General features: G+C 36.3%; 1 protein-coding gene across 1 annotated transcript in view; it reads right to left on the bottom strand.

The window, feature by feature from the left end:
- The window catches only part of LOC149963098 (uncharacterized), a 37,430-nt gene that overhangs the window by 17,874 nt on the left and 7,050 nt on the right, over positions 1–12,506 (bottom strand). Inside the window, exons 4-6 of the mRNA XM_090170476.1 lie at positions 10,790–10,954; positions 5,752–5,881; positions 1,702–1,747 (exon numbers count right to left, since the gene is read on the bottom strand). Of these exons, the coding sequence (XP_090026602.1) occupies positions 1,702–1,747; positions 5,752–5,881; positions 10,790–10,954 (341 nt within the window). The remainder of the gene's footprint in view (positions 1–1,701; positions 1,748–5,751; positions 5,882–10,789; positions 10,955–12,506) is intronic.

Genomic DNA, 12,506 nt, shown 5'->3' with positions numbered 1-12,506 from the left:
GACAACCAAAAATGTTGTATCCACTCAAGACTGCCACAAGAGTGTTTTGGACATTAAGGGTGGCTATCCGGAGATTGTGAAGTATTTTAATGTAATTCAGTGTATCCCAGTTTCCAGCGTGGCATGTAGTTTAGGCACCCTTAATGGAATAAAAACAAATACAAAAACAACAATGCAAGAAAATAGTCTTTCAAACTTATCGTTGTTATCTCTTAATAATCCCATGAAGGTTGTTGATGAGTTTTCTAAACAGAGTAGAACAACCGCTTTTCCTTTTTGAAATTTTTATTAAATAACTAACTTAATTGGTCTCACTTAGCACATTCAACAATTTTATAAGTTTAACATAAGTTTTTAGAATAATATGTGGTTGGGGGCCCACTTTTATCATTCTAGCCTACCTCGAAAAAAATCATGGATCTGCCACTTAGGCTTAGTTCTTTTCACCAAATAATTTTGTAAAATATTAATAAAGCCTCACACTAGAAATTTCAGTAATTAAGTTCTTACCATTGACTCAGTTGCTTATATTGCTCGGTTCTGATGGTGAAATACCTAGAACCTCAAATGTATGATCACTAAATTTTTTTTATTTCAATTGCTATGATGGAGAACCACCATGCCTACGTTTACCTCTCTCTCTCCCCTTGATCCACTTATTGGGCATGCGCTTTATTCATTTCCCTTTTGGGCGCCGATTTCACAAATAGAGGGTAATAATAAATAAATAATAATAATCAGCTAGGCTAATACCCAAGGCACCACCCTAGGCCTAAGTCATCGAGCAACTTTTAAAGCCTTTAATTCAGGTGGCCATGTTACAATGTGTAGGAGGGTGGTGGCAAGCCTTGCAAGCCACGCGAGCCAACAGCTCCCTACACTAATTATTACCGTTAACCTAAACAAGTTTTAATGGAAGGGGAAACCGAAGATCTCGGGGGAAAACCCGTTAAACGAGTAGGGAGAGAACTAGCAAACTCAACGCAGGAGTTGTTCTGAGTTTTCACCCAGTGCCACAAGTTGGGATCGAACCCGGCTCCTCTTGCTGCGAGGCGAAAGTGCTAACCACTCCACCACCCCACCTTATTCATAGCAATCGTTTCCTCGTTTTTGCTTCCATGGGATATCCCTGTGTTTAATTAATCCAAGCTACTACCAACTTGTTATTTTTCATAACCTAATATCTCAGTAACAAATTAACCTATTCCGACCAAACCAATTACATTTAAGGTTGTCGAGTATGCTCTACAACATTTTCATTGACAATTTTCGTCTAGCACCTAGCGTTGAAAAAATGAGAACTACAACCCCGTGAACAACGTCACGAGTTCGCTGAAATTTCCAAATAAGAACAACTTCCCCCATAGTGTACATCCTGAAAATTTCATAATTCTATGTATTATAATTTTTTCTAGGTAATATAGTTAGAGCAAAGTGCCTGGCATGATCAAATTAAAACACCCTGTATTGGTTTTTTGAACAATCAACAAATTAATATATACTTTTTCAAACTCGTTTTTCTAGTGTAGTCCATTAACGTTAATTTTGATGTTTAACGTAACAAGTGGATACATATGTGCACTGAAAGTATAACATGATTTCCAATTTGTTGAAAACTTCAAAATGTCAGCACTTTTTGAATTTTTCAAAAAAGCAAAAGAATTTACTAAAATACTGTAGTGAAAAAAGTAAAAAACTAACCTGTATTGAGTGGTAGGTGTAGCATTTCTTTTATGTTCTTTTTGACCTTCAAGATATAAGCAATTATGCTAATGAACACATTATTTTGAAAATGGCTTAATATGAAACCCCCATGAATGTACCATCAGCTCTGATTCAAAACTTAAAATTCTAATGTAGTTTTTGAAAAAGTAAAATTCTAAGCTTTTTCCATAAATTTAAGTTTTAGCAAACAAAACAAAAATATTTGAAATCTTTTGTTCCCCGATAGATTTTTATAAAAAAAAATGTGGTTTGGGTTTAATTTTTAAACATATTTTTTCCAAATTAAATCTCAAAAATGTGTAATTTGTGCGTTTTGAAGGAGGGGTTAAACATAAAGAAATTATTACTCTGATACTTTGATTGATTTAGAATAGGAAAAAAATGCAGAAAACAAAATTTATGAGATCAAAGGTTAAACTTTTAAAACCCTTCAGATAAAATGGTTGAATAAAACAGGCATTTTATTGGATTACTCTACCCTTTAATTTTTTTAATACCAACAGAATTAAACAGTGTGTCTATGCTAAGCCAATCAAGATATACATTGGGGATTGAAATAAGAGTCAAGGTAAAATTTGCCATATGGCTGAGTCGATCATTCTAAAAATCAAAAATTAAAATTTATGTCAAAATAACCCTAGAAACGAACTTTTTGGAAAACTGGCGGATCTCTGGCCACAGTAAGGCGCCAAGTGACTACCCAGTTTTGGCGGGCACAATCACCGGGTTCTTATCCTGGTGTTACCCAGTAATCTCAGGATAGGGGTAAGCGTCAATTTCCTGGGGAGAACATTCAAAGATATGCGCAGGGATCCCTATTATAATAGTGATCGGTCCTGGTATCCGGGGGTGTCTAGTTCTGATGGGGATACTGATTATCAGGCCTTGCAAAGGGAGGCGGTCGATTAAGAACGTCAATCTGTGCTGAGGGAGATAGATAGGGATTTATTGAATCTGATCTATGGGCAGCCATTGGCTTCAGGAGCTTTACCTTAACCTGGGCGGGACAGTGCTCCGTCCTTGCCTACTAATCCTGTTAACAGTGGAACTGGGATTCAAGGACCATTGAATGGGTTAGAATCCCCCGAGGCGTTGTGTATGGGTGGTGTATTGGATGGTAATGGAGTTTGGGGAGAGGGATCCTCTGCGTCTCGGTGTCATTAGGGTGAAGGTGATTCGACCAGTTTCTTTCTTCCTCGCCTCCAGAGGGATCTGTGCTTCCAGGGCCTCAGAGTCCTACCAGGAAACCTTTTTCTTATTTGGTTACTCCGGGGCTTTACCTGATTCTCAACGTCCTCGTACTTGTTTCTTTGTGGAGATCAAGGCCGTTTTGTTAGAGACTGTCCTTCGCTCTCACCTCAGTCACAGGACGATTTTACGGTGTGTTGTGCCTGCAGGTTATCAAAAATCACACGATGTACGCATGCGCCGTTGAACGAAATCTGCAGTAAAGATGTTTTGGAGTTAATACATTCCAATGTATGGGGCTCTCGCCTATTAAGACTTTAGGAGGAGCTGGCTATTACATAACATTTATTGACGATAAAAGTCGTTACTTGAAGGTGTACGGTATGAAGAAGAAAAGCGAAGCCTTCGATATTTTCAAGACTTATAAGGCAGAGGTTGAGAATCAAATGGAAAAAATTATAAAGGTCCTCCGAACGGATAATGGTTTGGAATACCTGGCTGACCGCTTTACTCAATACTGTAAGGACGCCGGATTAAAGCACGAAAGAACCAACGTTTATTCGCCCCAGATGAATGGTGTTGCCGAGTGTGTAAACAGAACTTTGATGAACACTGTGCGCTGTCTGCTGGAAGACTCACAATTTCCGCATGGGCTATGGGGGAAATTGCTCTATACTGCTGCAGCATTAAAGAATAGATCAAGGCATTCCAAGTTGGAAAAGCAAGTCCCGTTAGAAGTCTGGCTGGGCCGAAAACCAAGCGGCAAATTCTTGAGGCAAATTGGCTGCAAAGCATTTGTACATTTCCCAACGTTGTAAGAGTAAACTAGAGAGAATAGCCAAGCCTGGCATTCTTGTTGGCTATGCATTGTGTACAATGGGATATCGAATATGGTTTCCAGACGACCATGAAGTGGTCGAATCAAAGCATGTTACTTTTGATGAAGAGCGACTGGGCGTTGAAAGATTTTCAGGGCCATATGTTAGAATATCCGTTCCTGATGATGAGAATTGTATTCCTTTACAAGGCACGTATAGTGGCACAGGATATGGAAAAATACAGGGAATAGACTATGAAGAAGCATTCTCACCAGTCATCAATTTTACGCTTGTCCGTTTGTTTATATCACTATTCGTCGTATGTCTTGGCTGGGCTCACAGTCCTATGGACGTCAAGAATGCATATTTATATGGATCGCTGGACAAGCCTGTATTAATAAAGCAAATCCCAGGGTATTTCAAGGATGACCCAGATCAGTATTGCCTCAAGTTACAAAAATCGCTCTACGGATTACCCCAGAGTGCAAGGCAATGGTTTTTGGTTTCTCCAAATTACTAGATACGAATTGCGTATATTTCATCCCATTCAAAACTGTCGTACTGGTCTATGTATATGATTTGGTCACATTGGCACGGAGTGAAAATCTTGTTAATGATGCGTTCAAGCTTTTATCAACTAAGTAGAAGTTAAAAAACCTTGGTCCCATACGAAAACTATTGGGAGTAACATTTGGCTTTAAAACTGATGGTACTTTGAAAATGCACCAAACAGATTATATAATGTTGATAAGCCAGAAATTTGATATACATTGTGATGCACCAGTCAGCTTACCTATGCCACCGAACACTTCCTTAACAAAGAATGACTGCCCAGAGACAATAGAGGATAAGAAGCACATGGAGGATACTCCATACAGAGAATTGATTGGCTGCCTGATGTTCGTAGCCCAACGTACTTGTCCCGACTATTGCTCTATCACAATTCACCAGTAATCCTGGTATGAAACATTGGATTCTACTATGCCAGCTAGCGCGATACGTTTTGTGTACATCGAAATTAGGTTATATACAGACAGTGATTGGGCAACAGATAAAGACTCTAGACGATCATAAAGCGGATACGTAATGTACATGGGGAAATCGCCTATATCCTGGAGGTCCGTGAAACAAAAATCTGTGGCCTTGTCAATGGCTGAAGCGGAATATGTAGCACTAACGGAAGCAATAAAGGAATTTTTATGGCTTCAACCAATCTTGGGTGAAGTAGAATCGTTTGGAGTTACATTTGGCAAGCCTCTCGTTATGTGTGACAATCAATCGGCAATAGCGTTATCGAAGAATAATATAGAAAATCAACGCTCCAAGTATATTTATTTACGTTATAGATTTATTTGGGAGAACTTCAACAGACATTTTTAATTTGGAATATGTGCAGTCATGTGAAAATGTTGCTGATCTTTTTACTAAATTTGTAAATAATACCAATCTTACGAAGTTTCAATTAATGTTGCATTTGGAAGTGTAAATAGTTTGTTTTATTATGTCAAAGAGGAGGAGTGAAGAAGGAGGAGAAAAACTAGCTTTATGTTTTACTATGCTTTGTCATAAATATGAAATCATGAACTATTTGGGGCTTGGCCAACTTGTTTTTGGCGCGCATGGTTTTTGTCTTACTTGTCACTCACTCTCCTGCTTAGTGCGATAGCATACAGTTAATGTTTATACTACTATTAAAATAATTACTTTGTTCAAATAATGAAAGTTGAATGTTTATTGTAATCAATAAGCTGAATTTCCCCTACAGAAATGATGGATGTAAAGAATATATTTTCTTATAAGAATGGCACTTTACATTTGCATTTTATTGGGAGCAGTCTTAGCGTTAAGGGGCCTGGGGCCTGTAAATATGGGCATAGGGAATCTTGGGGAGTTAGTGGTGGGTGAAATTATTTCTCAAAGTTATGAATTTTGGTCCCACTCAATCTACAAAATCCATGATAGAATGAAAACTGTTTCACGGCTAATTTCTACAAAAGCTTAGTGCAAAAGAAAAATTTACCATTGTCACTGGGATCTGGAGAAAAAACTGTTACAGTTCTCAGTGCATTACCCTTTTTTTTTCTTAATTCTGGTGGCTTTGAAACACGTCTTTTCACATCTACAGAAGAAAGATTTGAAGCTCCTTTAACCTAGCATGAATATAATTAATAGTTAACAAATGTAAGAGATATTTGTCAAATACAAATTGCCATGCTAATAAAGGTAAATAGCATTAGGTCATAGCTACTAATCTCAGGTCAGTTTGAATGTAAAAATATTTAATAGTAGATATTTATTAACAGAAAAAGCAAATAGATTTAGAAATTTTTAAAAATAAATCGATTTATTTGATTTAAATCGAATTTTTATGGATATAAATCGAATTTTTATGGATATCAATCGAATTTTTATTGATTTAAATTATTTTATTATTTTCTGCTTCTTTGCTTTGGAAATTGTAGATTGCTTGAAATAAATCAATTACACTAGCCCCATCGTATATTTGTGCAACGCAATTTCCAATTAATAAACCACTTTGTGTTAGAAGGTTTATTATAGCTAAGCTGATGTTTTCAGAATCAAACTTATGCAAATCTGTGTGCCCTAAAAATCTCTCTACGACGCCTATTTCCTTTTTAGTATAACGAATGCAAACACTTAATTGCTCTACACCTGCATTATCACGAGTTTCATTCGCAATAACAGAGTAAAAGCCACCGGATTCATTAACTTCTTAGACAACGGTTTTCTTAGCTAAACTAGCTACAGAGTACTCAAGCATTGGGTACTTCGCGTACCACAAGGAATTAAAGCCTCGATTTTTACAACCAATCAAAGTTTTGGGAAAGGAAGTGAGCGTAGGTTGAACGGGCAAACAATCTTTATCCAAACTGTTAAGAAAAAAACACAAGTTTTCTTAATATCTTTAAATATTGTTGTTAGTCACTAAAAAACGTTTTGTTCTAATAATGTTTGTACTAATCTTATCTTATCAGTTATCTAAAGCATGGTGGCTTTGTTATCACATGAGCGTATCTTACTATATATATGAGAGTCAACTAATGTAAAAGGAGCAGTCTCTCTCATGCCTTGATGGAGTTAACTTGTATACTAGTACTTGCAATTATGTAAATATTCATTAGTTTTAACTAGTTTTAATAAATAGTTATTATCATATGATGAGGTCTTCTTTATCATGATTCTGTGCTAACACAAACTAATATCTAAAATGTTGAACAGTCTAATACATGTAGATAAATTAAACAAGGCGTTGGGGATTCCTGCCTTTTCAATGTCAAAGTTACTTTTGGGGTTTTCAACTAAATCTGTAACATTAGGCTCGATATTAATTGGTATTTCCGAAATCTCTCCAGCAGTTGGATCAATTTCCATAGCCTTACTGTCGTTTGGTATAGTTTCAAAGCTATATTGAACTTTCATGATATCGGAATCGACGTTCTTTATTTTCACCAACGATTGCAGAAAACGTTCCATCGCATCTTTCTGATTATGTTAAAAGTATATTAAATTAGCTTTAACAATTATTAACATGTAATATAATACGTATTGACCAATTAAGCTATGAGACTGTGTACAGCTTAAAAGAGAAAGATTTATGAGACATTGTAAATGGAACTGAGGAACCACCAAGAGGAGAATTAGCCACAGTAGATGCAAAACAGAAGTATAAGCTGAGAGAGGCGAAGGTCTACTCAACAATTGCCTTATCCATCAGTGAAGATTAACGGAGTTTAATTGGTGAAGCTGACACTTCCAGGGAAGCCTGGGTGGCATTAAAGGACGCTTTCTATCCAAAATCAAGAGCAAAGATTGCAGCTTTAAGGGAAGAGTTCTTCACTATTAGCTGTAAGCCAGGAGAGACATTACCCTCATTTATAGGAAGATTATATGAAGTAAAGAGACAACTGACTGAGGCAGGAGAGGAAATAAAAGACAAGGATATTTCTTATCAACTAATTAACAAGTTGCCAAAAAGTTTCGATAATTTGGTTCAACAAATTTATCATCACTATGATTCCCTTTTTTCAAATTGGAGGTAGAGATGGTGATACCCATCTTTTGAGAGATGTACTTTACACACCAGGAATGAGGCGAAATCTCATATCAGGAAGAATAATTGACAAGGCGGGTTTAAAAGCTGTAATCGTAAACTCGAAATATACAGATTATGATCGAGAGGGACGATTTGTTTTCCAAGCGGTTTTGTTGTCAGAGAACTTTTATGCATTAAAGAACGCTCGTTTTGGTTGGAGATGACAGACAGGAGGTTCATTCTTGCGCAAGGTGATGAAGTGAGTTCCAAAGAAATAGATGTATGGCATAAACGACTAGGCCATGTTAATCAAACCAATCTGAAGTATATGTCTACGCACCAGATGTTAAATGGCCTGCGTTTAATGGCGGGTGAATGATGTTTTCCAGAAATCTGAGAAGATCATCAGGCTGGTTGAGACAAATGGATTAGAGTATTGCAATAGAGTTCACACAGCTTTGTGAAGAGGAGGAAATTCGTCATGAAAGAACAAACGTGTACTCAACACCCATGAATGGGGTAGCAGAGAGAGTTAACGGAACATTATTAAACACCGTAAGAACAGTAATAGAAGATACTAAATTACCCCTAAACATGTGGGCCGAAATGTTGCTATCAGCAACATATTTAAAGAATAGGAGTAAACATACGTTACTTGGTAACAGAGTCCCATTGAATTTCTGGATGGATAATGGCAGACCAAGTGCAACGCACCTGAGGGTCATTGGTTGCCTTGCTTTTGCGCACAAACCCAAGCAGAGACAACAAAGTAAATTAAACAATAGAGCTAAACTTGGAGTATTAGTTGGGTATGCTTTCAATACTCGTGGCTACAGGATCTATTACCCATATGAAAGAACGGTGATTGAAACCAAACACGTAAGGTTTGATGAGAAAATCATGGGTATGGAGTATATAATTAAAACCAGGAGAGAAGTGGGTTTGATATTCCATTGGCCTGAAGACGAATCGGAAGAAGAACATACTGCTGAAGTTCCTCAAGTTGAAGCCCCACAAAGAGTACATAGTCCAGACAGAGAAATAACTCCAACAGTCGAGAAGCAAGCAATAGGAGGAGCAGTACCTCCACAACTACCAGACGGGTGGCGCAGAGATGTAACTATTAGGAAAACTGGTGAAACGAAGGGTTTGGCTGATGTTTACTACTATAGTCCAAATGGAGAGAAGTTTAGATCAAAACACGAAGTACAAAGATATCTTACGCAGAATAGTATGAAGGTCTTAGGTCCTATTCGAAAAATACTCAGAGTACAGTTTGAAAGTAAAACCGATAGCACATTAAAGATGCACCAATCATCATACATCAAACAGAAAGGAAAGACAATAACGTTAGTTTGCCAATGTGTACAGGAATCGTGTTAACGTGCAGAGACTGTCCTACAACTGAAGACGAAAAGGAAAGAATGCGGAATATACCATATAAATCACTAATTGGGTCCCTACTCTTCGTTGCTCAGAGAACTCGGCCAGACATTATTTTCTGTCATAACTCTATCCCAATTTAGCAGTAATCCTGGACTTTCCCGTGTTTGATAAAAACGCAAATTAATTCTTAAAATTAGCCAAAAGATTGTAGTTTGAAAAAGGCTGTTGAAAAAAGTATGATCTACTAATAGCCTTGAAAATATTTTTTGAAAAGTTTAAATACTAAGACTTGAAAAAGGCTGTTTAAAATAGTATCTACTAATAGCCTTGAAAAAGGCTGTTTGAAAAGCGTAAGTACTAACCTTTAAAAGGCTGTTAAATAAGTATCTATTGAGCCTTGAAAAAGGCTGTTAAATAAGTATCTACTGATAGCCTTGAAAAAGGCTGTTAAATAAGTATCTACTGATAGCCTTGAAAAAGGCTGTTAAATAAGTATCTACTGATAGCCTTGAAAAAGGCTGTTAAATAAGTATTTATTGATAGCCTTGAAAAAGGCTTTATGAAAAGAGTAAATACTAATAACCTTAAAAAAGGCTGTTTAAAAAAGTAGTAGCCTTTAAAAAGGCTTTTTGAAAAATTACACTAACTACTGACTGAGAGACTTGAAATAGAGAACTGTTCCTTTCTTGGGAAAAAATCGAAATGAAGACTTGAGAATTCTACGATAAAGGTCCGACGAGTCAAGGAAGCCACTTTCGTTCCATGTTGTAATCCAAAACCAGTATGTACAACCTGTTCTCTCTCTACCCCCGAACAGTTATTGGCTGTCGGAATTCTGAGATATTCACCTTTGCTCTCAGTGACCAATGCAGGTTTATCTTTCCCCCCTCCCACTATCCCACATTTTCCCTCTTAACAGGTGCCAAACGTCGCCAGCGTGGTGGAAACTTTTGGTGGTCACTAACAATTCCCAGAAAAAAAAAGATATTTTGCTATATAGCGCTAGATAAGTCAGTGAGAAAGAGGAATGAATTATACTGATGAATTCCCACCAGCCTCTGTCGAAAAACCTTTTGGTGGATTTTCTTTCAACAACAGTACTCAATAGGGGGCAACAACAAATGGTTTGGCGAAATAATTCTACACCTTAAGTGCAGAATTTCCCCCAATATCTCTCTCCTACAATCTTAAGTTGTAACCCGTGTCTACTGAAAGACATGTTCCCGAAAAACCTAGCACCTGCGATATGTTTTGTAATTTTGAGCCTACAAATTCTGGAATACAAATTTTTTAAGAGAAGCGACGAAAAATATCAGAATTTCAGAAAACAAATAGTATAAAATTATTTTTTCTTAAAAAAATGGAGGCCGTTTTTCCCAAATTTGGAGGCTCCCAAAGTAGGCACAAATATTTTCAACGTAGGCACATGCCTACTTGTGCCTACTACTGGCGGCGCTACTGATGCTAACCACTACGCCACCCAACTACATGGTTTTACCTTGAAATTTAGTGAGGCAATTTTTTTTAATCCCCTTCTTCGATAAATTAACTTTAACTGATAATTTAATACACCAGACTATGCTCAGTTACATCACATATTTAAATCAAAATTGATTACCAAAGAAGCAAGTGGTTTATTTTTCAATAGTGAAAAATTATACGTAAATGTTGGTGAATCTGTATTTGCACTGGAAGTCATGAGCAATAAGTCATTTTTCTTCGCAGCTGAAACTTCAGTCTGGTTTAATGACTGTGAAGGCAAATTCTTTAGTGTTTTCTTTACCTTAAAAATAAACAAAAATATATTTGAATAATAACACAATATACATACAAATGGCACTTGTAGCTTCAACCATGGACTTTTTCTTACTACTACCACTGACCAATTAGAATTAAATTGTGTAGTCTTTTTAGGCTTACTAAATTAACCTTCAACAATCGTAAAAATTAGGAAAATGTAGGATGATGCCGATAAGAAATGTTTCATAAGAACATCCCTTTTCCTTAATATAGGGTATAGGGATGCACCGATATGGGTAGAGCCGATATATCGGTCGACCGATATATCGGCTATACGTGGGCGATATATTGGCCAATATTAACAAAGTCGTCTATCATAACAGTAGTATATATGATAAAATCATTGTAAAAGACGGTTCAGTGCACTGTCAAAGGGTATATAAATCCATTAGTCAATGTCATAAAATTTTATTCTAATTTTTCATTAAAAAAGTTTGCAAGAGCATATCAGAATATTATTCTTTTCTTGATACATATTATCTATCACAAATCGAATATCGTTGACTTTATTTGTTTAAACTCTAAACCCCTGTCTAAAAAATTGGTCTGGCGTACGTGGTGCGGCCAATCACTCTACGGGTCTTTTAAAAACGTTCTTTGGTGAAAAATTCTCAGGCCTCTAATCCCCAAGACAAGCAATGTTTTCAAATGGTGGCGCACCAATAAAGAAAGATTCCCAATTCTTAACAGCCTTGCTAGAATATATTTATCGGCACCTGCATCCAGTGTTGAAATAGACTAAAGCCAAGCCTTGTTGAAGAACTTGCCTTTTTGAAGGGAAATGCAAGGTTGTGGCAATAAAATTTTATCATAAGGGCGCTAATCGAGTATTTTATTATTTTTAAATGTTTTTCCTGCAAATATTTTTCGAATACCGGTATTGGCTAATATCGGCTTCGTTTAAGCCGATATTAGCCAATACTGATAATAGAAAAATAGGCCGATATATTGGTATAGGGTATTAATCATTTTGTACTAGCCAAGATGATGATTATTATTATTATTATAATATCAAGGTCCCTCAGTGTTTGCTGGGGCCATACACCAAAGTGGATTTTCAAGAAAGCTCTGATAATGAGGTGTACGGGTATTGATGTTTTTAAAAATTTCTCTTAAGTTAAGAAAACCATTCTGTCAGTTAAAGGAAAGTAATGATGCTTGCGTTTTTTGTAGTCAATAAGTTAATGAATAATTAATTACTATTGGAAAAGCAAATCTTAAAAATTAGTACATAATTGAAAAATTAGCGACTTGTGCCGATATAATTGGTTGAAAAATTTAAAACAACAAAATTTTAAAAATGCACAAGAATATTTTAGAAAACTCTGACCACAAAATTAATTTTTAACAGGCAAACTTATATAATCTTCTAAAATTCGTCTAGAAATCAACATTACCAAATTTTTTACATGTATGTTAAAAACTGGAAATATTTAAAAAAATGTTATCCTAATACTCAGCTCATTGCCCCTGGGTAAAAAGTTAGAGCAACTAATTCTGTGTTGAGTTTGGAAGTTTCACCCGACATCACTGAA

The sequence above is a fragment of the Leiobunum rupestre genome, chromosome 1 (genome assembly GCF_980474605.1).
Source record: "Leiobunum rupestre chromosome 1, qqLeiRupe1.1.hap1, whole genome shotgun sequence".
Taxonomy (NCBI): Eukaryota; Metazoa; Arthropoda; class Arachnida; order Opiliones; family Sclerosomatidae; genus Leiobunum; species Leiobunum rupestre.
Note: the sequence above shows the minus strand (reverse complement) of the source record. Positions and strands in the feature narration are given on the sequence as shown.